The sequence below is a fragment of the Macrobrachium nipponense genome, chromosome 5, assembly GCF_015104395.2.
Source record: "Macrobrachium nipponense isolate FS-2020 chromosome 5, ASM1510439v2, whole genome shotgun sequence".
Taxonomy (NCBI): domain Eukaryota; kingdom Metazoa; phylum Arthropoda; class Malacostraca; order Decapoda; family Palaemonidae; genus Macrobrachium; species Macrobrachium nipponense.
The window spans coordinates 77,343,507-77,371,424 of NC_061107.1; the positions used below are offsets into that span (position 1 = coordinate 77,343,507).

The window sequence follows — 27,918 nt, forward strand, 5'->3', positions numbered from 1 at the left end:
ATCGCATAAATGACAGCACAACGAGAAGAAGTTCCAGAAGACTGCTGGGCCTTGACCCAGGCTAACATCCCAACATCTCTTGAGAATGGGCCACAGAAGGGCCTGAAAGTACTCGAGTGTGGAGTTAAAACTAAATGTAAACTACTTAGAAGTAAACAAGTTACAAATTGAATTTGTGGGTTTCTTTTTCAATCGTTCAGAAGAAAACTGAAAGAAGTTTTTGTTTGGTTCATTATTATTATTATTATTATTATTATTATGTAAATTTGGAGAAGCTGACAGCATGATTAGGCACTATTCTGTTTTCTACGAAGAGAGTTTACAGTTGTAGCTAGTTCTGTGTCATAAGGAAATATTAACAGATTTATGGTTAGGATTTCACCTTTTCGACCATATGATCGAAACTTACTGAACCGCGGCCCGTCTGGGAATTTGATCATTAGAAATTTTTTTTTATTCCAAAGAAATTCAGATTCTCGTCTGTAAGTAAAACAAACTAAACAAAAACAAGTTTATTGATAAGACACTTTTCAAACATGTATGGCCAAACAGCTATTGTAATCTTTTTTTAGATTCAATTCGTAAAATATTTCCTAATTTTAACATTTTGATAACATCGTGGAACATCGTTGTGCATTGGGAAGCTCTCTAGATGCTTCCTCATTGATGTAGCAAATTCTAGACCACATTTTCTTAAATAAATCACAATGTATAGTATGTGTAGTAATTTCAATAAATAATTATAAAAAACTTCCGTCATGGCACCTTCCATCAAGTGCCACGTTTAATGTTTGATTGAATCGATTTTGATGATTTTTTTCATGAAATGATTAACTAGGGAGGACATAATTTTTATAAAGTTTCTTTCTTATCCATTTAATAGCAACTCTTACCCTGCCCCGTGAACGTAGGAGAATTAGTTATTTTCAAGTTATATTTGGCATTTATATATTCCTCTGAATAAATATATTCAACAAAAGACGCCAAAATCCAGTCCCACATAGTTTGTTCAGCCTTCTTTTGGCATCTGCATGAAGATGTTACTTGAATCTCCATAACAAAACCCCTTCAACACAGAAGTCTTTGGGTATCCATTTCTTTATAAATAGCATTACATTTTAATTTGACACCTTCAGCCTAAAAGAATTGTATTATCTCAGTTATAAGTGTAAAACCTCAGGTCCAACATTTTTTCCTGATGGAAATGTGATATTAACCCTCAGTCAAACGCAGATAAATTTATCACGTTTCCCCAGATTGATTCGTTATAATTTCAATTAAGATCTGAAGAATGCCCACGTGTAATAATACCCTTCTGTCAACTGGCAAAAAATGTGGAAAGAAGCCAGCCATTAGAGAAAATGTACTACAGTCCTCACAGCGTCTTAGAATTATAAAAATCAGTTTGATAAAAGTTGTTAGAAAATGACCATTTAGTTGTTATTGACATTACGTTCAGTACGTTAAGAGACTAAAAGGGGTGGAGCCTCGGATACACTATCGGACCTCCAGCGTAAACAAGAGAGGTGTTTTAGATGATTCCAAGGTCTCAATATCGTGGACACTTCCTTCAAATTAATGTGCTGCCTAATATGTTTGTGCAGATGGCCATACAAAATGAAATTTTATTTTCTTTTTCTCTAAAATACCTCAGTGGTAAAAGTTTTAAATGTATGGATCCCCAACTCGACTCCAAAATCAACGTAGACCTTAAAATGCAATACATTCTGATAAATGAAAAATTAAAATTTGTCAGAACCTGAACATGAAGATTATATGTATGTGGTTTGCAAAACAATTATGAAATCTTTGCTAACAATATTTGATAAATAATAGATTCCTCTCAAGGCTCATCCTTAATCAAGATTCGTCTTCGAAAATAGTCATTGCATGTTAATTATTTGTCTCATTTGGCACTATGTATATTTTCTTTCTGCTACTTCGTGGTAATGTATCAAAATAGTTTTCATTTGCAGTGTATGAAGGGAACTCCATCATGTATTTATCTGGGAGTGACACCACCTGTATGTTTGTCTTCATTATAAAAGTTATAGCAAATGCTTGCAATGCAGAATACCAGATCAAAAGAGAAGAAATATGAGACTTTTTGAAAGTGCATATTGGAATGACTGCATGACAAAAGGCTGAATGTTCACCACATCCCTTTAATGTGGACCCCACTAGAATAAGTCTCTGGGACATGCACTCTGGAATAGAGATGCTCGGTCGAGTGTTGCACTCTGTAAATTCCGAAAAAAATAAGTCTCTAAAGGCCAAAGAAGGACTAAGGTGTGACTGAGTTGCATCTCATTATAAAGCTTGACGATATGTTGAGCTGAAATGAATCTCTCTTCTTATTTTTTCTAGGAGAATCCATTGGGGTTCAATCGCTGCCAACGCCACGTGTCTTCGCCTGGAATGAAGTCGACTTCGTTAATAGAGTCCTCCTGGAACACTATTGATTTTCAATAATCGATATATGATAGAATACTAAGAAAACTGTGTAGAATACAGATGAAGAGTTGACAACTGAAACAGTGCTCTCTCTCTCTCTCTCTCTCTCTCTCTCTCTCTCTCTCTCTCTCTCTCTCTCTCAATACTTACACATCTGATCCAGTCCCCTCGTGGCTTTCCAGTTCAGTTCTTTCTCTGCTAAGGCACAGGACGCAACAACGGTTGCCACATCTCCTTCTCTCCTGCCGACTATCTTGTAAGGTATTTCCTTCCCGCAGGCCCTGAGGGATAGATAACAAGTATAGGTCAAGAAAAACATTTCTTGGTGTTTACCAAAAGAGGCTCTTCCACTCAAATTGTGGGCAGTGGGATCATTTCAGTGATTGTTGAAATAAACGGGAATGAAACAAACGTAACATTAAAGTAAGAGGAAGTTGTAATGTGAGCAAGAAATTGTCTTTTCTGTGTCGCCCTCACCCAAAAGTACAGATTACTCAATTTGCTTCAGTATATAGCAGTTTGAATATCAACCCAGGTGCACAAGAGCCGTGGATATGTATTATGACACCTGAACTGAAGCTTATTTCTTGAAAAATTACTTATTTTAGGTACATGACATGGTTGGAGATTTACCTGATGCCACTCAGCATAACAGTAGATCCATCAAGGGTTAATTGCATTTATGAAAAAAAATTACTGATGTAAACGAACGTTCTTGAAAGTGATGTTAGGTGATTGTAAACATTATTATAATAAAGTGTAAATACAGGGTGTCCATAAAGTCCCAGTACCACCCTGAACAATAAATACTTGAAATGGTAGGGACTTTATGAACACCCTGCATATTTGGGTTTGTATGCAGGGTGTCCAAGTATTTATTGCTCAGGATGGTACTGGGACTTTATGGACACCCTGCATATTTGGTTTTGTATACAGGGTGTCCATAAAGTCCTAGTACCATTTCAAGTATTTATTGCTCAGAATGGTACTGGGACTTTATGGACACCCTGCATATTTGGTTTTGTATACAGTGTCCATAAAGTCCTAGTACCATTTCAAGTATTTATTGCTCAGAATGGACCTGGGTCTTTATGGACACCCTATATATTTGGTTTAGTATACACGTTATGACAGTTGAATAATGATCACCTGAACTTAAGTCGTCAGATACTTTGATCTCAAGTTAGGTTACTATTTTTGAGCTGTTTACTTATCACTGACTCTACGCTTGTTTGCACAAGACCCCGTGAAATACAAGATAGCTGAATGTAGGATTTATCAAGCGCTTGTAAGGGAGTAGTAATTACTTATGTGCTACTAACGTATATAATCAGGTTTAGATGGCGTGCAGTAAGTGTGTACAAAGACAAAAGACGACAGAGATGTTTTACATGAAATGTCAAGAAATCAAGAGGCAAGAGTAAGGATATTCATAGCTATGTGTAGTAAACAAAAATGATTTAACTTTTAGGCGGAAGCATTGAATGGCACTTGCAATCAAGAGAAATCATTTCATTTCTTTCTGTGAAGTTGATTCTTCGTCTTCACCAACATTCGTGCTTCATTTCAATTCTTAAATGCCCCGTCTTTTTTGTCCATATGTATTTCCCAGTAGTATTTCATGTGTATGTTTTAACAGATAAGTATTTTCTTTCTGAATCTTTATATATAGCCCCTGGGTCAACTTACTGAGTTGTCTGGGTCCCTTTTCGAAAATTTATGCCCAGTTAAGTTTTAATGAAAATCTAAAAAGCAACAAACTCAATGATTTAGAAGCTCCGCCCCCTTTCTACAGTTGCCAGGTGTGGCATTATGGAGCAGTATGTGTCCGAAGATTTTAAAAAACTGTATCTTCTCTATTCTTGTCGACTGTACATGAAAACTGTAAAGGAAACGAAGAAGGAAACGAAAATACGAAGAGAATCTTGGTGTTTCTGAATGTTAGACACAGACTAAAAACAAATATTTAAGAATGGCATGTTAAATAAGTAGAAGCTACGTGGAAAATGGGCACGAGTTTGAATGAGATTAAATGGAAAACCTAACTGTAAATTAATGGAAGACACTCATTAACTTCAGAACAGCTAGAGATAACTCGCAGATGTCATGAAAACCATTTTCCCCTTAGGGAAGTAGTGCAGCAGTGCGCCTCACGCGTTGCATCGTAGGCATTACTTTAAAAGTTCTTTGCAGCGTCATTTTGGACCCGGGCTGCATCTCCTTCCATTCCTTTGACTGTACCACCGTTCATATTCTCTTCCTTCCATCTTACTTTCCACCTTTTCAAAATAATTGTTTCATTGTGTAACTGTTACAGCTTTTAAAACACTTGTACTCTCAGTTTCCCCTTCAGTGTTAAATGACCCAGTTGGTCCAAGTGCTTGGCCTTTGTCGTAAATCAGTTCCTCGTTGGATGTGTGGTTTATGTGCTCGCCTGCCGAGTCGGTAGTCCGGCGTTCGATTCCCCGCTCTGCCAACGTGGAATCGGAGGAATTTGTTTCTGATAATTATAAATTAATTTCTCGATTTAATGTGGTTCGGATCCCACAATAAGCTGTAGGTCCCTTTTCTAGGTAACCAATTGGTTCCTAACCACGTCAAAATATCTTATCCTTCGGGCCAGCCTTAGGAGAGCTGCCAATCAGCTCAGTGGTCTGGTTAAACTAAGATATACTTGTCCTAAATCTTTATCTTTTTTATTCCATTCCCTGAAAACGATTTAAAACGATAATATCTCTTAATGCTAATGACATAAACTACTTACTTAGAGAAGGCGTTGATCATCTCGAGAACGGAAATGCCCATACCCGTCCCCAGGTTGTAAGCTTTGGCACCCGTGAAGTCGGGCTGGAAGATTTTGGCTATAGCCACTTCGTGTCCGAGAGCCAAATCAACAACGTGTATATAATCGCGGACTCCTGGAAATATAGTTATGGTTATGGTTTCCATTTTTTATAGGTTAAATAAATCTCAACCGTATTCTATAGGTATTGTGAACTGAAGACATCATAGCAGATGCAACTAAAATGTTTGATATTTCAAAGCAGTTGGTCAGTAGGAAATATAGTTATAGTTATGGTTTCCATTTTTTAGTTTAAATAAATCTCGACCGTATTCTATAGGTATTGCGATCTGAAGGCACATAAGAACGGATGCAACTAAATTGTTTGGTATTTTAAATCAGTTGGTTTATATTTTGAAATTGATTTATTGATTTAACTGAACACTTATCATGAACCTTGACATCATATATCTTACCTGTCCCATCGCAGCCGATTGGACTTAATTGGAAATGGCTGCTTAAACAAATAATAATGAAAAAATAATTACCTGTCCCATCAGGTGTGCTATAATCATTGCCGAAAACGTTGACGTGGGGCCGCCTTCCTATCGCAACTTGGGAAATGTAGGGAACTAAATTATTTGGAATGCCATTCGGGTCTTCGCCTATGAGACCGGACTCATGAGATCCAACGGGATTGAAATACCGCAGCAACACAATACGCCAGTCCTGGAAAATAAATTTTGAAGGATAAGATTCGTTAAGAATATTTCATTGGGAGTGCTAAAGTGTTTTTACTAGGACAGGATGTAATATAAAGATTACAGTGGAGGTTTTGTTTAATAGGCATTCATTCTCAAAAATCTCTGGGTAAATTTTGATTGCCTGTCATCTAGACCTTGCCTAGTGATTTCATTACCATCAGACTTCAGAGGGGAAGCTTTGGAGAGAGTGCTTACACTCAGAAGACTTTCCTCTAGGTTCAGCACCATCAGACGCAAGAAGGAATCGTCCATGAACACCACATTCTCCTGGCTTCGTTAGATGATATAATGAACCCTGGTGTTTTGCACCAGTAGGTCACCTTCACTTTCTATCTTTGGGCTTTTCCCAAGCAAGTCTTTGTTCAGCTCATCAGGACCTGTTGTGAATCAAGCTCCTCATGGAAGTCACGTCAATCCGTTGGTCCCGTTGCTGAATAACCACTGGTTCCAAGCAACGTAAAAACACCATACAAACAAACAAATAAACCAAGCCCCTCGTGGACAGAAAAGCATATTTCCTTAGGTTCGCAGATTGCCATAAGCACATGAATGAGTGACACTTCTTCCTTCTCCTTCCTTCGTCTAAACCGCAACAGCTAGGGCTACTCATGTGCTGGGATGGGCCTGGAGTTACACATCAAAGTATCCTACCCACAGGTTTCAGTTGATAAATGCAACTCCTCCGCCTTCCCATTGACAATTTGGGAGACATGGAAAAGTTATAATCTGGCGTCGAATTGCAATAATAATTGCAATAATAATTTGGGGATACTGGGTTCTCTAGATTTCTCCTAGAGTCAAAGTTTTCAGGGACTGGGCCTATCTATCGGCCCTGGCAGCTTGTGCTAGACTGTGTAGATGGCTAAAGGAGTCCTCCTTCCCCTGCTCATTATAATTGGGAAATTGGTACCTTAGTAAGTTACGTGTATGAAAGATGAGGTTGTATTCTCGTAGGAACCAATAGTAAATTTTTTGCCCCAGGTGCTGAAGAAAAAGTGAGCTGAACAATCACATACCTTCCGATGACCGTTTCCAGCTAATACTGGGTAATAATCCTTTGAGTGTGCATTTCCATAAAAAATGTAAATTGATTTAAAATTTTCTATATTCTCAACATGAAGCCGAGTCTGCATTAATAAATATATTCAAATTGTTATTGACGTGGGAATTTTACCCGTGTATTTGAAATATTGAGAGTAGAATAACTATTCCAGGAGTCTGCATCTATATGTTGGGGGTTTCAGTGTCCCAGGCAATACCACAGAACATCTTTGAACATCTTTCCACAGGGCCTTGGGATTTCGACACTAGTTGTGAAACATGCCTCTCCCAGATCCTAAAGCGTATATCTCTAGCCCTGGAAGCTGCTGTATTTATGTTTTCATTTAAAGATTAAGTGTGCAGGAAATTCCAGTGTGCCCAGAAAATTAAGAGGTTTTTAAATCCTTATGATATGAAGCGTAAAATTATTATTAGAAACAATTTCTTAAATCAGAAAAAATATTCAATTCAAAGCAAAAGTTTTAGAAAAGTAATGTGCGTTAATCCTCAATGTTTTTAGATGGACATAATATATCTTAGAGCCTATAATTTGTCAGTTTTCACCTGTATACCACTAAGAAGATTTGGGTTGTACCGAAAATTTATGAAAAATGTTTCTAGAGACAACAGCACCCATAGTTGAAGGTGTTGCCAAAACTAATTAAAAAATTTGAATCCTGGCTGTTATCAATCGAGCAGAGTCCCAGCAAGAAAGTAAAAATCTCCACCTGATTTGACTGCGTCTATTAGAAAATCATTCTTTGGAAATCCTCGGTGGCCGCGAGTTCGATTCTCGGGCATTCTATTTAGGAGTGAGATATGTGTATTTCTGGTGATAGAAGTTCACTCTCGACGTGGTTCGGAAGTCATGTAAAGCCGTTGAATAACCACTGGTTCCATACAACGTTAAAACACCATACAAAACAAACAAACAAACATTCTTTGAAATTGGGAAATGCAATGTCAGCAGATCGATTGTGATGAAAATTAATTTACTTTTTTCTTGGCTTTCCCGAGTCACCTTGAATTGGTGAGCTGTTGATAAGGTAAGATAAGCGAGCAATTATCGTGGTGTGCTTATCTATACATTTGCAGTTGCTATCGTAGTTGTTGTTCATGCTGAGCCAGAAATGTCACTTTCAACTGTTCCTTGGTGATACTTTTTCCAGAGGTGAATAATTCATGTCTGCTGATTGGAGCTCCAAAATTTCAAAAATTAATATTGTGGATAAAGTGTAAGTATTGATTTAATAGCGTTCCAAATCATGAATCGAGTCAAGATTAGCGAATCCATTATTTTTCAAGGCAATATTAAATCAAACCATTTTGATTTATATATATATAGATATATTATATATATATATATAATATATATAGATATGGTATATATTATATATATATATGTATGTATGTATATAATATATAGTATAGTATATATATATATATATATATATATATACCTATATATATTCTCCTGAAAAAGAGTAGGTTCGCTAATCTTGACATGATCCCAAATCAGTTTATTTTTGCAAGTAGCGCTGCAAAAAATGCAAAACACCATTTACCTTTATATATATATATATATATATATATATATATATATATATATATATATATGTATGTATATATATATACATAAATATATAGTGTATTTTTGTATGTATATATAGAATGCGGCAGTTACACTAGCATTCATTATTATTATTATTATTATTATTATTATTATTATTATTATTATTATTAGTACTTACTATAAAACCTGTATATCTGTCCTAACACCCCGAAAAATTGCAGTGCTTATATAAGTCTCACCTTATCTGCTATGGCCAGGTCCTTCATGATCTGCTCACACACATATTTAGTCTGGCCGTAAGGATTCGTGACCCCAACTCCAGTTGGGTGCTTTTCATCAGCGGGCAAATACTGTGGGACACCGTACACAGTAGCAGACGACGAGAAGATTAGACTCTTGACTCCGACCTCACTCATCACCTGTATAATTAAAAATAAATAAATAAAATACTTGTCAGCACAGACAGCATTGATGTTTTAAAACTTTCTTCTGAATAATATAAACATAATAGTTACATGGACTGAAAACATAATTTTAAATTTTACTTTTTTTTATCACAAATCGGTGCCTGTCCTTACACTGACCCTGTTTATCAATAAACAAAGAATCCCCTTCGTAGCAGAAACCAGATTCCTTCGGTAATATTTGACAATAGACCTCAATAGACCACAAGATCTTCTATTCGAAATCAACTAATGAGGAGTTAAGTGTAGTGTGACTTGGGACTTGTTAAAGGCATTGTCTCGTACCTCTTAAAGGCATTGCCTCGTACCTCTTGGGAAGCTGACGTATCTAATTAACCTATGTAAAGCTGTAATATTACAGAAGTAGACTTATGGTTGTGACGTTTTCACATCTGTGTCTCTCCAATAACTGAAAACTGAATTCTGTTCATGAAGCTGGAAACCCGGATGGTCCCCATTTCCAGATTTTGCTGGCTCAAAGATTGGCTCAAAGATAGATTAAGTTCCAAAGTCTGCCAAATTCCTCAACCAGTGGCAGTCAAAAACGACAGATATTCTCTTGACTGAAAAGATTTTCCACTGATGCCGCATCTACTTTATTTTTGAGTAAAACACTAGTATTAAGCTGTCTTGTGAAATGTCACAGAAGTACAGAGGATTTGGTAATCCTTTCTTGGAAGTTAGCATGTGACATTCATTGTCACCATTTTAACTTGAAATAAAAGACATAAATGGATCAGTGTATTTTATGTTATATAGAACTTGCACCACAGTATGCAGGTGATGTTCCTGTATGCACTGATGGCTTTAAATCTAATGAAGACACAGGGTATATGAGTTTTTCCAAATGTTAAAAACTGCCAGATCCATACTCAGCTATTCCTCCATTTATACTGCAGAGTTTTGTGATGTGTTAGTGGAACTGAAGGAAATTTTCATTTATGAAAATTAAAATTCTATTATCTACTGCGACTTTTTATTTTTTAGTGCACTTAAGTAGTGATTATTTAGAATCTAAGCCAGTTAATTTATCAGATCGTATGGGACAAGTAACCAAACTTTTTCAGAACTAGCACACGTTCTGACGGTTGGAAATGTGTCAAGTCTTATAGGATAGCTGAAAGCGCCTCAGTGGCGTGATCGGTTTGGTCCTGGCCTGCCACCTCCGTGGCCGCGAGTTCGATTATTGGGCATTCCATTGAGGGGTGAAGGATGTGTATTTCTGGTGTTAGAAGTTCACTCTTGACGGGATTCGGAAGTCGCATAAAACCGTTGGTCCCGTTGCTGAATAACCACTGGTTCCATGCAACGTAAAAACACAATACAAACAGACAACAGGATATCAGAGAATTCCACACGCCACGTAAAGATATATTGCCCTACATTATAGGGATTTAATACCCATCAGAAAAATGGCATATTTCTGAGTGATTCTGGTCAGCAATGATCAGAAGATACTGGGAATTTTCAGGTCGACTTGCACCTGATATTCCAGTAAGTTGCCAAAAAGATAGAAGTCAGCTTTGCGCTGTCTGAAACGGACTACGCCTGTTTGATTTTTTTTTTTTCTTTTTTTTGGGGGGGGCGCCAACCGCAACCAATTTCTAGTAACTGCTTGGTCTCCTTGGAGTAGACTCAGAGGCGCTTGCTGGTTGTGTCTAGGTCGGGGCGTTAAAGGAATATTTCTTCTTCAAGTGGCAGAGTGAAGAGGATAGATGACCCCTCCAGAGTTCTCGAGGAAGATATTTAGTATTGGAACGAATGGTGTATTTGAGTTTGGGGAGATAGCCGTTTATATTTAAAAGCTAATAAGACCAAAAATTTACGTAAGACTTACACATATTAACAATTATGTATGAAATAGATAAATGGTGTATGAGATATTTAATGAATACATTTTTTTTATTCGTTGTATAATATTATGTGCTTGCACTGATAACCGCCGATGTGGCTACAGTCTATAGAACGCAGTATATTAATAGCCAGTAAGAACATTTTTGCCAAGAATACTAGCAGCTCTTCAGAGATTCATATGAACTGTGATCAGGTTTACACATTTGGTTTATTTTTGTTCAGAAATAAAAAAAAATGACGCATGAAGCAATCGATCTAAACGTTTCCACAATTTAAAGGGCATTTTCCACTGGGACGTGTGGGTGTTTGTGATAAATTTAAGTGTTTCAGAGTAGAGAAGTAGGTCAATCTACATAAGTGGCTTAATCTGCGTAAGTGGGTCGGTCTACATAAGTGCGTCAATCTACATTAGAGCAGAAGAGCACATTAAATTATGTTGTGACATTGTTGCGTCCATTCTGATACCACTCCATTGACGTCAAGTTTGACAGCAAAAATTCATTAAGTAATGTGTTTTGACTTACATTGCAATAAGAAGCAATATACTAAGTTATGTGTAACTGACGAAGGAGCTTTGACGAACATAGACTGGCGGAACCAAGATGTAACTTGAGATATTGGAAGAAGGATCTAGAGTACACAGCACCCAGTTTGTTGGATGAGCTTACCCCAGAAATTAAAAACAGATATATGAACATTTCAGGGATATTCAAGAACCAATGAAGTCTGTTCAGATACAGCTAGAACTTTAAAGAACACGTTATTCCAGAGAACAATAAACTACTGAGACCCGGAAACACCTGACAAAAGAAATAATACATCGAATAAGGTCCTGGAGGAGGACCTTCAAAGATACGTTTTGAAGGGTAGGTTTGAAACTCACCTCTAGTAAGTTGAGTGTACCCGTAATATTGTTAGCGTAGTATGCCAGCGGTTTCTCCACCGATTCTCCAACAGCCTTCAGTGCTGCCAGATGTATCACGACATCTACTTTGTACTGAAACAGACAAGAGTAAGATGACTAAGGGTACCTTTTTTTTAAATATCACAAAAATAAACATTCTTTTTTATCAGAAAAATCTGTTGTGGCAAACATTATCAACATCAAAATATACATTATTACAGTGGAGTCGCTTTTCGTTAAACATCAGGTAGATCATCTTTCGAAAAATAAGATCGCTTCACTCTTGAATTTACTAAATAGAATCAAGAATATCGTTGCAACTTCTTTATTGAAAACACTCCACTACGTGGCTCTATTTTTTCACGACTGATGTTTCCATCTCCGTAATAAAAACCAGCATCTCATTATTTTGTGAAAAATAAAATAATGAGATGCTGGTTTTGTGAAAAAGTAAATCATGTAGTTAGCTAGTAACACGAAGATTGCAGTAATCACTATGAAATTAATATTAGCACAGGGATGAAGTACATTACTGGTAGATGTTTTGACCCCAAATGGAAGATGTCTGGCATACTTCATATTGAAGAAAAAAATGCATGGAGATTGTAAACTATCAGGGGTGAGTAATCAACTCCCCCCTAAAGGGCGCTTTCTCTTAACAAAGTTATACTTATCTCTCCCAAAATTAAATTATTAGTTGCCAGTCACGAAACATACCAATGGTAAAATCTTTTATAAAGCTGCATATTTCTTATATAACCACGTTAATAAACAAGCAAGCAAACTGAACAGAAAGCAGAGTTCTTGGCGGAGGATATTATTATTAAATAATGGTTACCAGCACCTATAAGGGTTTTGATTTCGTAAGCCTACAAAGTGAGCAGTCCAGCCTCCAAAAGCTCCTTTCTCCTTAAAAGTAACAGCCTTAACTTTCTCAAAACCTTATCCCTTGTTACTTTATGTGAAGTGTTCATGTAAGGACTCATAAAAGGTAGAATCTGCAGACTAGACACAAATTTGTTTCACTGAATCAGATATATATACAAACTTGTTAACATTTTATATAAAAGGGAGTGCTATCTTGGACACGTATATTCATTCCTCTTACTAAATCAGATTTTATGTACGAACTTATTAACGTTTTGTATAAAAGGGCGTGTCATGTCGGACACACATATTCCACCTGAGGCTATTCCTTACAGAGAGGCAGTATACAAAAGTGATTGGTAGAAATTTATTATTTAGAGTAGGATTCCTAGTTGGAGGAAAATGTGCAATCAATGTTACCTTTGAGAACACATTGACCAGAGCCTGACGATTCAGGAGCGATAGCTCGTGAAAGGTCAGCGTCTTGCCCGTGATCTTCTGAACTCTCTCCAGTGCCGGGGGGAGGCCATCTCCTTCCGTGGCCTTCGCTGCGTTCACACAGTTATCCACCACGATGACGGTGTGGTCCGCCTTCAGGAGCTCCACAACCGTGTGAGACCCCACATACCCAGCTCCTCCTGTAACCAGCACGACTCTGCCCATCCTTCAGCCCTGTAAAGAAGAAAACGAGAGACCGTCTCTGCTTCAGTGATGGACTGCCTAGTAATTGATAATATCGGTGGTAGCTGTGATTCATGAAATTAAATACTTTACGAGTGGTTTCATCTCGACTACTTGCGGGTGTTATAGTTCAGTTTCGGTTAAAGCAGTGTTTCTTAAAGTGTGGTCCGCGGACCCCCGGGGGTCCGTGGAATGTTCCAAGGGATCCTCAGGATAATGTGAGGAGGGAGCCTTGCTCTTAAGTTTACAAAAAATTTGTGTGCAAAATTGCAAAGTTATTTAAGTCAAATGTAAACATTTATGTTGAAGATAAGCCATTAATAAATAATTCAGTAGCAATTTTTGTACTATATATTATACCCTGAAAACATTTTTAAACCCAAGAGGGAAATTATCTTAATAAGGGGTCCGCTACACGAGTGATTTTAATAAAAGGGGTCCGCTGCACAAGAGAGTTTAAGAAACGCTGGGTTAAAGCAAGTCTTCGTACGTAACAGCTATGGTTAAGGACAATGAGTCCACGAAACAGCCCTTGCCAGTCTGTACTTACATTTATAAAATGTTTAATACCACTCCCTCGACTCTTTCAAATCGTCCTAACCATCTCACATACTCAACTTGAATCACGGGCTGCTCTATGAGCAAGAGCCCGTGCTGGCAAAAGGTCAGCTTATTCAAAAACATTATTATTTCAGATCCTTTTAGCTTTGTTGTACGTCTCACCAGTTATTCTGAGTTTTTATTTATTTATTTACCGAGAGGAAGAAAAAGGGCCAGAACAGTGACATTTAGAAATGTAACCAGACAAAGGCGTCGTCATCGATAAATCCCTGCATCTCCCGGTCAGCCATAACTTATCAAAAACGCAAGTTCCGTATTTAAAAAAAAAAGAACAGAAAAGAAAAAAACTATTCGCACAGTAATGGTCTTCTTAGTTAATAATATCTTATTATGAAAATAATTCACCATCTCTGTGTCAGTAAAAATATAATTTTCACCCGCCTATTATTTGGCAGCCTCTTAATTACCAATTTTACAGTCGATAAACGAGATGTGAAACTTCATTCGTTCGCTGAATCATTAATTAAGTGCGGCTGGAACTGATGGCTTCTGTCCGTCTTCATTTCAACCCATTTGTGGATTATGGCAGTTGCCCATTCAGGCAGATATAACGATCGGTCTCGCTGCAGTGCGTCAAAAAAATAGGACTCGATGTTGTTGGATGTCATGTCTAGCGTCTTCGTTCTTCGACAAAACTAACTCTCTCTCTCTCTCTCTCTCTCTCTCTCTCTCTCTCTCTCTCTCAGAAAGAAAACTCAAAAATTTCAGATTCTCGTGGATGTTTGTACGTGCTTTTATTGGTGTGTGAAATATCATGGCGCCTCGAAAACTGTGAAGAGGACAACGGAGAAAACTGTTGCGTTAACTGTCAGTTGCTTAACAAATATTCCTGCATACCAGAGTAGAGAAGGGGAAAATCCTTTTCCGTTAAATAATCGGGTATGGCTTCAAACGATGTATGAGTAAGTGTGTATTTGTATTTTGTCGTGTATCATTGTTTATTGATTTTTTTTTTTTTTTTTTTTTGCTTGTTTACGAAAACTGAGTCCTAAAAACCGTGAATTAGCTAATGTTTGCTTTAGATTACTGGTGAATATTGATGTATTTTTTAGATATAATAACCAACACAGTTACCTTCTGACATTGTCGGCCGTTTTATTTACTGTAGAGTTCAGGTGAATGTGAACGAGAGATTTCGTATGGTACTTGCATCTAAATAACGTGCGGTTTCTTCCTTAATGGTGAGACGTATATGAAAAACCAGAATGCTTTTATGCGCATTTCATTTATCAGTGATGCTTTGAGAATCACGCCCCCTGCCCATCTTCAGGGACCAACATGGGTTTCCTATCAATCATGTTTTTCTGTTTTTTTTTTCTGTTTTTTTCAGCACTTTACCCCAAACTGTGCACTTCGTCCTTTTGTCTATACTGGGATCACATTGGTCGCACAAAAGAAGTGATATCACAAACACGATGATACTATACAGCAATTTACCATGTATTGACTATGTGGTACAATGTGCAGCGGCAAGATGCTAAAATATTGGAAAACTTGGTCTTTTGACACCAGTATAGATGCCTGGTCTCGTCGAAGATTTGTACCCGGAAGTACACAGAATCCATCCGCATTACGTCACTAATTAGGATACGCGACTTATTGGCAAGATAATGTAATTTACTTAACTCACTGAAAACTTTCCACAAACTCTCTCGCCCAGACATTTTAACGCACCATCGACTTTATGCACTGGTCCCAGAGGCAAAAGCGCGCCTTGGCATAAGGCCAGCTCAATCTATAACGGAAGAACTAAACCATTAATAAAAGTATTTTCTAGGTGATGATTCAGGAACACATGATCCATGCACTGGAATATAAGGAGGTGCCTCTCCCATTGCTCGAAAATCACTAGAGACGCAAAATTTCTATTAACAATGGCTATCCCATTAGGGAAACTGGTCTCGTTCTTTCTCCCTCAACAGTCCTTTCTCTTATTCCTTTGTCAGCTTATCTTGATTATGTTTTGTTCTATAACAACTTCCAGTATTCTATTCTTGAAGTTGAATGGTACTCACGCTGATCATTTCCTCCGGCTAACTGATTTTAAACTCATTTTAAGTCATTTTTACTTTCAATCTTTCAGTGGCCTAACGATAATATAATGTTCCTCCCTATGGTTCAATTTTAGCACGTCATCCACCTTCCCTTGGTATCAACTAACGTACAACAATAACTTACGACAACAAGTTTTTCTTCGATAACCGGTACAAAGCGCCTCGGTGGCGTGGTCGTTATAGTGTTGGCATGCCACCTCTGTAGCCGCAAGTTCGATTCTCGGACATTCCTCTGAGGGGTGAGAGATGTGTATTTCTGGTGATAGAAGTTCACTCTCGACGTGGTTCGGAAGTCACGTAGTAAAGCCGTTGGTCCCATCGCTGAATAACCACTGGTTCCCATGCAACGGAAAAACACCATACAAACAAAACAAACCATACCGGTACAGAGGTGTGCAAAAGCCTTTCACACACACACACACCTTTCTTACCGCTCCCCGCAATGTGTTCTATCCATCGTACCAGGACCCTGATTGCACCTGAAGCCTTATCAAGAATGTATTACGTAGACCTGTCCTCGCTCAGCTGATACTTTGCTAACGAGATTTTTCTCGTATAAAACGTCAAGCTAATTTTCTCGATTGTTTGCTCTTCGGAAACACGTGTCATTCATGCAGTGTACGAGTATGTATAACCATGTTAAGATTATTCATATGACATTATTCTGGTTGCATCCTTACAATAATACATTCGTTACAGACCTTAGTTAGCCACGCGAGCGCTTATTTCTTTTCTCTCTCTGCGTCTTATGAATAGCAACGCCTTTTTAATTCGGGTACCTTTACGTTATGCTTGCTAATGCAAACGTTCGCATTGGCCCGTCATTCCGCCAAGGTTTTTACTCAAGAAAACACCTCAGTGTTCCAGATTACGGGGCAGTTTCTGACAGCTTGAAACTGGTTGTCTCCTGCAAGGTAACCTGTGCGTTAATTAGTTTACCGTATCATACTGAGAAAAAAAAAAGCGAGAGTGGAAGAAATACGAATGAGTAGCTACTATTTTAGTTTTCAACGAAGATTTGCATTTACTGTAGTGGACAATTGCAAGACTCCTTTCGCTTCTCTGATTAAAAAAATGAACAGAAAAAAAGCTAAAAAATAATAATAATAAAAGATAGGTTTGTGGGATAATACCAAATATATAAGTTAGTACCCCGTTTTGATATTACGATGGCAAACGCTCTTTTGAAAATACGTAGCACAAGAGTCGATTATCGATTTGGGAATAGTGTTGTGCATGCACTGCTTAGTAAAAGAATATTAGTACGTGATATTTCATGTCTTCTTTAGGCGGTCAGCAAAAATCGTATAAAGTAAGACTATTGTGCACGAGATTTCATAACGTCTTCTTTTGACAGTCACCGGAAATCGTATAAAGTAAACACATAATTTACTTACTACTTAGAGTAAGAAAGAGCAACAGGTACAGTTCAGCCTTCACCAGTCAATTTTACAGTCTAATGAGTGATACGGTTCCTATAACCCGTCTATCATACTGGCACTCGGTAGATGCTTTCAGGGATCACTTAGGTTGATAATCTCGGTAAAATGAACGGCATATCTAACCAAGTGACAGCGTTTTTTACATTTTTTTTATTGAAGAGTACTCTTATCTGTGTGTGCCACGTATCTGATCTGTTAGGTGGGCCAATACATTTACTTTCATTCTTCACGATATTTCAGAAGCCACTCATTAAAGTGAGGTTGTCATTGTTGCTTTAAAATTCTGATTAGCTTTTGCTGAAACATTCTTAGGCATATATATATATATATATATATATATATATATATATATATATATATATATATATATATATATATATATATATATATATATATATATATATATAAAATTAAAAATTTTAAGCGTCTCGTCGTTCCGCAGTCCACTTAACAATCAGAATTGAAGTGTAATCCTGATAAAGAGATACCTCGTTGGCACATCCCAACGCGATAAGCGAGATTAGATGAATCCGAGATAACGCCTCCTCCCCTTCCATTCACGTGACTGACGGATGAACTCGTGGCATACTTGAACGACGAAGTTGATGCATTAAAGATCGGTACTTCTGCAAGGGTTATGGGAAGGGTTGCCTTAAGTAAGGACCTGTTCACTAACACAAAGAAGGACATAACCAGAATAATGCAGGTATCATTGGCCCCAGTTAGGTGGGGGATTAGAGGTTGGTTTGAGTGACGATCCAGGCGAGGGGCATGGCCACCGAGCTCGATGGGGGGCGCGAAGCAGGGAAGGTAGTCCGATGGTTGTGCTTTAATCCGCATCTCGGATAAACTTTCTTAAACATTTGTGATGCCCTCTTGACTTCCTATGGTATAATTGATAATATCAATAGGAAATAGAGAAATTACTTGTGGTTGATATATAAAAGAATTAATTTATGGATGATAAATAAAAGAAGTAGTTTAAGGATGATAGAATTATAATGATAGTAAAAATAGTACATCAAGATAATTTATATACATGTAAGTAAAAACAAAAACGAAGCAGTGACTTTACAAAGCATAATCATAATCATAAATTGGTGCTATAAATATGGAAATAAAAACAAAAATAAAAAAAATAATGATAATTTACTCTCTAAATTATTATTTGAAATGCTGGAAGTATTATTTTTTTTCGTAACAGTCTCCAACTTTCTTTTTTTGGTTAAGTTTTTTCTTGCTACAATCGAGTTATTTTCCTGACAACAATAATTATTCATTAATACATTTGTAGAAGCCCATATCATCATTTTCTCTATCTGTTTCAGTGCTGTGTCCTGAGTCGCAAAATTCATTTGGAAACAGAGCCTCATCGTCTACAAGAATATTATATATGAGTGCTGAGGCAAATTTTCTCTGGTCATTACAAGTTCTGAATTGAGGTATTTGTGTTACTTTATTGATTATTATATAACAATACATAACAATATTTGCTGCCGTATCATGAGGATATAATAAAGAGCCCTTACTAATTCCCGAAAGATATCTGTGATTTCTGGAAAGATCTCCTCTCATGCGCTCCAGTGATCCATTTCTTTGCAAGAATTACATTTCCCTTTTATTTCTTATATTTCATTTCAACAAATTGCTACAAAGGAATCATACATAAAGAAGAGAGGCCTACCACTCTGACTAGGATGATGATACACAATTGATAATTTTTGGTGGGTGGGCAAAAAATGACATAGCTTTTCCATTAATGGCATTGTTATCGGCACAACACAGAATACTGTAAAGCCTATTTCATTCCAATCCAATCGATTATTTTCTTCAATATATTATGCAAAGTTTGGGCTTTCATACACTTAGTAGGAATAATATGCACAACGTCCTTGAATTTTGACCGTACGCTATTTAACATAAAAACAAATGCGCTTGTTGCAGCCTCGCTGCTATCAAAGGCTGAGCCAACAATATTTCCCCCTTTATAATCAAATATGGTTTAGATGAATTTCATCAACCATCAGGATCACTACTTTGTCATTGGGCAATAATGATTTATACTTATTTTTGATGTACATCAAGAAATTTTATCATCTTGTTCCGTGGCCGGACTGAATTTTTTTTGAAACAAACACCCTTTTTATAGTGGAGTAGCTAGGTAATATAAGAAATTATCTCTCAAGAGCCTGTATCCCTGGGGAGAACAATTATAGAAGACAGAGGAAAATATCACTAACTCAGATGAATAATCCAACTTATTAAGTCATTAAATGCAGTGTTCACAAACAAATTTCAGTACGGTAGAATGTTTGAATGATGGTTCATCTAAAAGAATGGATAAAAATGAAATCACCAACTGAATAACACTAATGCTGTTGCAAGTTTTTGAACTTCTAGCTATCCGCTCTACTTAAGTTATCCAATATCTTTTCAAGTGTATTAGTATCATGAACTTCTACGGGAATCTTGAAGTCCCCTAATCGATTTTACTTCAGTGTCTTGAACGAAAGCTTGCACTTCGCAGTTATTCTTTATCATTAGGGATAAAATTATTTTGGGTACGGGAATTGCGCAACACGACAAATTGAAAGTCACCCTCATTATTTTTTATCAAAGTCCAATACTGAGTATCTAAAAACTGTAGCTTCCCAACAAGTTCATCAACAGAACTGAATAGCCTAGAATTTGTATACAAAATGTCTACTGCAACACTCTCTGCTATTGCAGCCTGCATCGCTGATTGATCCTTCCTTGCTCTCTTCGAATCTGGAGATTCTCTCCGATGCGATGGGCACCTTCACGAAGTTGTGGTATTTTCAGTTTTGTAGTTGAGGTTTGTGCCAGTACTTTTGTCATAACAGGATTTTTCCCATATAACATCCTCTGGCACGAAATGTAAACTGCAAACCTGAAAACAGATTTGCAGTATATTAAAACTATTGCCCATTAACGAATATTGAAGTGTCCGAATATCTCAAATCAAATACATCATGGTGATTAATGCAAATGTAGCTGTATGTCCATGATCCTCCTAAGCTACGTATATTGATTTTATTAGCAAAACACTACACCAATATTCCACAAACGATATTATAATTTCAATAGTAATGAGGTAAATGTCAAGTGGTATTTTGTATACTCACTTTTTGGCTATATTTGGTCGGGTGTAGCTTTCTCGTTTTATGGCTCGTATCCATCTTGCTGCGAGTTCTTCATTCTTGGGGAAAGAAATATGTGACCTTGGGCCCTGTCTCGTAATTCCCCTTGCAATTTGGGACAACACAATGATAAGGCATCGTCGCAGAAACACTCGCAAACTTATGTTCACTATCAATATCCCTTTTGGTCTACAAATAACGCAAAAAAGATGGTAATTCACTCGAAAAAAATCAGCGGTGTGACCCCTTCTGAATTTAGAGCAGTACTAAAGCAGGTAGTCTGACTGACCGTAGGTCTAGGTCAGTCGGACTACCTTTGCTTGGGAAACCCTGATGACGTTTAATCCGCTAGGCCTTCTCTCTCGGTGGCCATGCGAGGGGTCGCCAACCTGAAGCGGCTCCTTTTAAGACACTTGTGCGACTCCAAACGATGGACATTCTTAAAACAATATTATCTTAAATTTTATTCACTTTTAAAAGCATATTATAGGCATCAACTTTATCGATTATTTAATGAGATATAAATAGTTTCTGAGACCAATTTTGTCATTGCAACTCCAACAGTACCACATTTTTATGATTCTCTAAATGAAAAATAAATAGTTTCTAAGGCCATTTTTATTATTAAAGCTCTAACAGTACTGCATTTTTATGATTCTCTAACTCTGCTCGCTTCAAAGGTTGGTGACCCCTGGTATAGACTGTACACTCCACCCAGAATATATCTCATCTCACAGACTGACTCTCAAATGTAACGCTCTAAGCGTCTCAGTGGCATGGTCGACTTGGTGTCTAGGGCATTCGATTGAGGCGTCAAAGATGTGTAATTCTGGTGATAGAAGTTCACGCTCGACGTGGTTCGGAAGTAACGTAAAGCCTTTGGTCCCGTTGCTGAATAACCACGGGTTCCATGCAACTTAAAAATACCGTACAAACAAACTAATGTAACGCTCGTCAAAAGTTGGAGATGAAAACTTAAAAATAAATGAGGAAAATGTTGAGTTTAGTGGCTTGATGCAGGAAGATCCCTTTTTACACAGTATCATTCTGTTGCATGACTTCCACTCTGACTGAAATATCTTTACCTATTTCTTAACACATCTGTGACCAAGTTTTTTTGCAACTGCCACTTTTCGAAAAACGTTGTTTTTAGGGTCTTTGGAACTTGCTCTCGTATCACCATGAAAACTGCGGTAACTAAAACGTCTCTCCTCTAAGTGTTTCTTGTTAGTTTCACTAATCGTTCCTGACTCGGAATTATTTCAAAGGATGCCTGTGTCCATTTCCTAGAATTTGTCAGAATTACTTTCAGTATTTACAAAGAATTCCTTTAAAAGAAATGTAGGCAGTTAAAGCCACTGAAAGTTAATTTACCCTGTTCCAGCTATAACCGAGCGCGTAGTCATGTAAAACATCAAAATGCAGATTAATTCAACATCTTTGACGGCTACATTTTACATTGGGTCATATTGGATCAAGTGTGATTTCTACTATTGCGAAAATAATCGTTCTCTTTGAGATCCTCTCCTTATTCGTTTGTTTGTATGGTGTTTTTACGTTGCATTGAACCAGTGGTTGTTCAGCAACGGGACCAACGGCTTGACGTGACTTCCGAACCACGTCGAGAGTGAACTTCTATCACCAGAAATACACATCTCTCACCCTCAGTGGAATGTCCGAGAATCGAACTCGCGTCTACCGAGTTGGTAGGCCAAGACCATACCGATCGCGCAACTGAGGCGCTTCCTATCCTTGTTGACGTCGCTATTCCGTGAGCTGCGAAAATTTTGGGAAATAATTCTTCCTCTTCCACCAGACGCTTTCCACTTTCACTGGCGCGGCGGCTTTGACTAAGATCGTTCGCACCAAGGTCTGGAGTTTGCGCAATAGCCCCCCCCCCCCCCCCCCCCCCTCCACCATATTACATAAGAGGGACAACAGTTGTTGGGGGGGGGGGCGCCTTCCTTAGCCTTTCAGTACTTAGTTTGGTCGTTTTGTTAGGAGAGACACACTGAGAGTCAGACGGGAGGTCAGACAGACTTACCGAGTCTGCAAAGAGAGAGAGAGAGAGAGACAGATGGAATTGTTTTATAGTTTTCACACTGCTGAACTAAATATATTCGTATTTTGATTAAAGTGAAAACTCTGTAACTGTTCAGTAATATTTTACATTGTCTCGTCAAGATACAGTCCCTTCATCTGTGAGTTATCTAATTACTTATCCAATCATGCAGACGACTAAAAATGGAAACAAACAAAAATATTGACGGAACATTGGATATTTCTGGGAGATGTGGGGTTTGGGAAAACTGATTCCATGCTCTCCATGACATAAAGATGATTTTTATTTTTTTTTTTTTTTGTCAGGTTCTTATGCTCTGTTTTTTTTCTACTGCAGTTTTTACATTTGGTAATGAGAACGATAATGGTTCTGTTAAAGAACCTTGCCTCATTAGTTTACTGAAAAGAAAACTATTGTGCCAGCTTTGTTTGCCGTCCGCACTTTTGTCTGTCTGCACTTTTTCTCTCCGCCCTCAGATCTTAAAAACTACTGAGGCTGGAGGGCTGCAATTTGGTATGTTGATCATCCACCCTCCAAGCATCAAACAGACCAAATTTAACCTTAAATCAAATAAAAAATGACTGAGGCCTCAGTCATTTTTTATTTGATTTAAGGTTAAATTTAGCCATAATCGTGCTTTTGGCAACCATATATACCAGGCCACCAGTGGGTCGGGGCTAAAGTTTCATGGGCCGCGGCCGAGACCACCGAAAGGTATATCTATTTTCTGTGGCCTTGATGATAAGACGACTTACAGAAAACTCGATTGCGCCGAAGAAAAATAGCGCAGTTTATACTTGTTATTAATGAATTTGACATGAATATAAGAACATTCGTGTTATCCTTAATAACTTGGAATCCTTCTATATTTCCTGAAATTCTTAAAAAATAAATAAATTGAAAGCATGCATCCCGTAATGGGGTAGTGCCATCAGTGGACCTCACATGATGCACTGTAGACATTACCTAAGAGTCTTTATAGCGTCCCTTCGGCCTCCAGCTGCAAACTTTTTCATTCCTTTTACTGTGCCTCCGTTCATATTCGTTTTCTTCCATCTGACTTTCCGCCCTCTCTTAAAATTGTTTCCCAGGGCAACTACGATGTTTTCCTCCTATCACACCTGTCAGACCTTCTTACCCTCAATTTCCCATTTAGTGCTGAATGTCTTCATAGGCCCCAGCGCTTGGCCTCTGGCCTAACTTCTGTATTCTATTCTATTCTTGAAATCCTGCTGTATTTTCTAAATAAAATTTAAAACAAAAAAACATGTTTAGTAGCATTCTCGTCTTTGATAATGATGACGATAAAGAAACATAACATATTTCAACGGTTATATTATAACATCTACCCATTGCCGTATGTTTTAGTTTAGAAAAAAAATATGGATTTTATCGTGTGGTATTATTCGTTTCGACTGGAATGAATGAATAAAGTTTTCTTTAGGCGTTATTTTCTGAGATTTCGTAATCCCATTCTACGTGGATCCCAATAGAATATGGAAAAACTTAGCAACTGTATAGCCAGTATGAATTCAGAATAATTGAATACAGGAAGAATTGAATTGAATTGAATAGAGAATTTGTCAAGAAGGCCAAGCAATGGGACCTATGAGGTCATTCACCGCTGAAACGGAAATTAGCAGTAAAAGGTTTGAAAGGTGTAACAGGAGGAAAACCTCGAAGCAGTTGCACTATGAATCAATTGTTAAGAAAGAGTTGGAAGTAAGATGGAAGAAAGAGAATAAAAAACGAGGTACAGTAAAAGGAACGAAAGGGATTGCAGCTAGGGATTTTGCCCAAACGGTTCCGTAATCATGCACCAGCGTTTTCGTGTTCTTGTTTACTTTCGATAATTTGATTGATGATAAAATAAATTTGAGAAAATATTTTCCATTTAAAAAGTTACATTAAACAAAAAAGGACTGCTTTAAGATTAAATCAATTGATGATAATATCGGTGGTCAATTTTACTTTGTGTGAATGACTCAGTTGTGGTAAAATAATTTTAGCAGTAGTTAAATACAAATATTTCACTATACATGGAAGTTTCATTCTTTATATTATCACTTCCCTGAGTGTTTTCAATTCTGTCTCAGTCTCGTCATTTCCCTATGGCGTCAAAACAGTTTTATGTGAATTTTCAAATTATTTCTAGTTACTCTACAGAGCAAGAATATTTTCCAAGTTTTTCATCGATGATTCGTCATCACTGAACGATTACGAAACTTGGTCAACTTCCGATAGAGATTGCTGACGTAGACAGACAGACGATCAACCACACGTCTCGATTCATGGTGCAAACAGGTGCAGTGGATATCACAGTGATTATCGATCGGTATTGAATTGTATACTTAGAACCATTTTCTTAGAGATTAACTTCACTTCGGTCTACGGTTATCTGACCCGTATCCTGTGAAAAGCAATACTCACTGCACTTTGGTTGGTATACTGTTAAAGATTGCGATGCCAATGTTAACTTAGCTCACATTTCGCTCTCTGTCATGTTGGGCTAACTCAGAGTAACTGATGCTGATTCAACAACTGCACAGGAAAATGATAACTCGACTGCTTGTGTGAAAAACGGCAAATTTTGCGTGGCATGGTGTAAACATTGAATTCGAATCCTTTGCACGTTAGGTGGCTTAGGTTTAGAGTATGGTATTGCTGTCTGGACACTTTTGTTATAGGCGTTGTTTTGTGATAGCAAAATTTTTTATACGATTTAAAAATCAAGTAATACTCACATGAAGTTTTTATACTCTTAGAAATTACGAGTTATTTGCAGAACACAGAGTCGAGCCGACACCATCTCGACCTTTCGGTCAAGGGAAGTTGGTTGACGTTTTCTCGTTGATCGAATTGAATGAATGAGGCAACAGAGATCACGTCCAGAATTTGGTCATAATTTGACTATTTTCTCACCTTTCCACTTTGATCCACCTCCTGTTCCATTTATAAACTCTTGTTGTGTCTCTCCATCTTCGGTTTTTATCGAACTGTCTTATAAACACTGAAATACTTGGTAAACATGAGCAGTGGTGCCAGAGAGCAGGTACTCGGCGACACGCTGGCACCGATACAAGTGTGTGTGTATGTGCGTGCTTCGGTCTCAGTCGTCTAGTCAGACCGTAGAGTTGATGCGCCTGTGCACAGCGGAGCGGGTCTCAAAATCAATAGAGTTTTACCGGAGTTACCCCTTCTCGGGCCCTATACAGAAAAGGAGCGTGTGTATAGAAAACGAGCGAGCGTTTCAATGAGAAATGTCATCAAAGTAATTAAAATGGTGTGAATGAACATTACGATATATATGTAAAAATCTCATAAATTTTGTCAGTTGGCCGTCACTTCCTGTTAAATGGACGCAGACATTAGTCGATGGAGTTGAACACCAAATTTATCAATTCACTAAAATTCTCTCTCTCTCTCTCTCTCTCTCTCTCTCTCTCTCTCTCTCTCTCTCTCTCTCTCATATTAACACAGTGGTTCTTAATTGCCGTGCAGAAAAGAAGCCGATTTGTAATATAATTTTTAAAACTGGGTGACCTAATTTTCGTGTTAATAGACTCAGGTTAAGCAAGTTTAGAAACGTGGCAGTTAAGGTGTCACAGGTTGGGTTTACGACTGTGTGTGTGTGTGTGTGTGTGTGTGAGAGAGAGAGAGAGAGAGAGAGAGAGAGAGAGAGAGAGAGAGAGAGAGAGAGAGAGAGAGAGAGAGTCGAATCGGAAACTGGATGATACGAGTATGATGTTATCAATAATATTGATAGAAATAGTGGAGAAAAGACTAACAACAGAGAGAAACATAATATTAGTAATAATAAAACATGTTATAACAAATTAATGTTCTTTTAAGTCCACAATAATATACCTACTGATGGAAGCAGTAGTAAAATTTTATAAAACTGTGAAAACTTTTACATAGTTTTATAAAATTTTACTACTGCTTCCATCAGTAGTTATATTATTGTGGACCTTAAAGAACATTACTTGTGCCCTCGTAATTGAGAATTCTACCCAACGAAATTAATGTTATTTCGAGACAGGGACCGTGTGCAGGCAACAGCAGTTGCTTTGTCTACAGTATCGCCGTGTAGGGCAATAATGCCATTGCTTTGCCGAGAACAAAATGTCAACACACATTTAATGGGATGATTTGTCACGAAAACTCGATGAGACGTTGGCAAACAGTTCGCATGTTGGTTGTAACTGTTTTTTGTTTAAGTTTTTAGGTTTTGTCTGAATTGTAGCGTAGCCTACTAGTTGATGTGTCAAAATCTGGCGGAGCCAGTATTGTACTCAATTGGTTTTCAGGGATGTTTCCTTTCTGGCATATTAGAGATATTACTAAACACCAAACCGCACCTTTACTTTAAAGTTTTACCCAACCGGCCATCCACGACTTACCCAATAGATTTTATTCCTGCTGGCGAGCACATGAGGATTTGATGCGGATGCAATCATACCCGTTGAATTTAAACTTCACCTGGCTATTCTTCGCCTGCATAACATCAATTTTAATCATTTTCTTCTCGCGATTATTTAATCAATTCAGAAAGTTCAGATCGCTGTATTATACTTATAGGCTATATGCGCAAGGCCCTAATATAAGCTTGCGTACGTAGCGCCACTACATCGTAAACAACAACAAACAGTATTAAGTTCAAGAGATTAATTTGTGAGATTCGCAGCCATAGCTCCGTGAATGTTGGCTCACACGTTCCTTTAAATTAACGAGATGTCTTACCTTAGCGGTGTGTAAAGGCAGTCACCGTTGATATGTGAATGAGGGTCCTGAACGTGATGTAACCAAAGAATTCATAATTTTGGGGGCTTCCACGTTGAACAGGTGTTTATAGCAGGTGGACACACACCTGCTGCAAGACAAATAAATGTGTTAGATCGTGGTTAGTTGGAATGTTGAGTGAAGCGTTTTTCGAACACATATCGGTGGATGCTGAATTTTATAATTTAATTGCAAACCGTTGTCTACAAACTTCGATTATTTATGAAGCAGTTTTCGAATATATGTGGTGCTGTCACTTCTTGACAAACGTTCACCTCAGATTCAGTTTTATAGTAAATTCTCTAAAGAAAATTTACTATATTCTTTTTTTTTTTCATCTGTCTATCCGGCTGTGGTGTTTGCGCATGGTAACACTGCGTCCCGGGCTTTAAATATCCTATTTCGAATATTA

General features: G+C 37.6%; 1 protein-coding gene across 7 annotated transcripts; it reads right to left on the bottom strand.

Annotated features, from left to right (window-relative positions):
• Positions 1-497: 497 nt before the first annotated feature.
• Positions 498-27,591, bottom strand: LOC135215431 (UDP-glucose 4-epimerase-like). Of its 7 annotated transcripts, none has more exons than XM_064250075.1 (8): positions 27,468-27,591; positions 13,124-13,375; positions 11,816-11,929; positions 8,854-9,033; positions 5,785-5,965; positions 5,219-5,372; positions 2,605-2,735; positions 498-2,413 (listed from the first exon to the last, which is right to left on the bottom strand). In XM_064250075.1, the coding sequence occupies exons 2-8, from the start codon at positions 13,364-13,366 to the stop codon at positions 2,364-2,366; spliced, it is 1,053 nt and encodes a 350-aa protein (XP_064106145.1). In that variant the 5' UTR covers positions 13,367-13,375; positions 27,468-27,591; the 3' UTR covers positions 498-2,363. The 7 variants fall into 7 exon arrangements, with proteins under 7 accessions (XP_064106145.1, XP_064106143.1, XP_064106141.1 ...); XM_064250073.1 differs by lacking the exon at positions 27,468-27,591 and adding an exon at positions 25,647-25,823; XM_064250071.1 differs by lacking the exon at positions 27,468-27,591 and adding an exon at positions 25,469-25,635.
• Positions 27,592-27,918: the final 327 nt, after the last annotated feature.

Coding starts and splice junctions, on each gene's coding strand:
- LOC135215431 (XM_064250075.1), bottom strand. CDS start 13,366: ATGGGCAGAGTCGTGCTGGTTACAGGAGGAGCTGGGTATGTGGGGTCT. Junction 9,034..11,815: donor GTACACTCAACTTACTAGAG/GTGAGTTTCAAA, acceptor TTAATTATACAG/GTGATGAGTGAGGTCGGAGT. Junction 2,414..2,604: donor GAGGGGACTGGATCAGATGT/GTAAGTATTGAG, acceptor ACTTCATTCCAG/GCGAAGACACGTGGCGTTGG.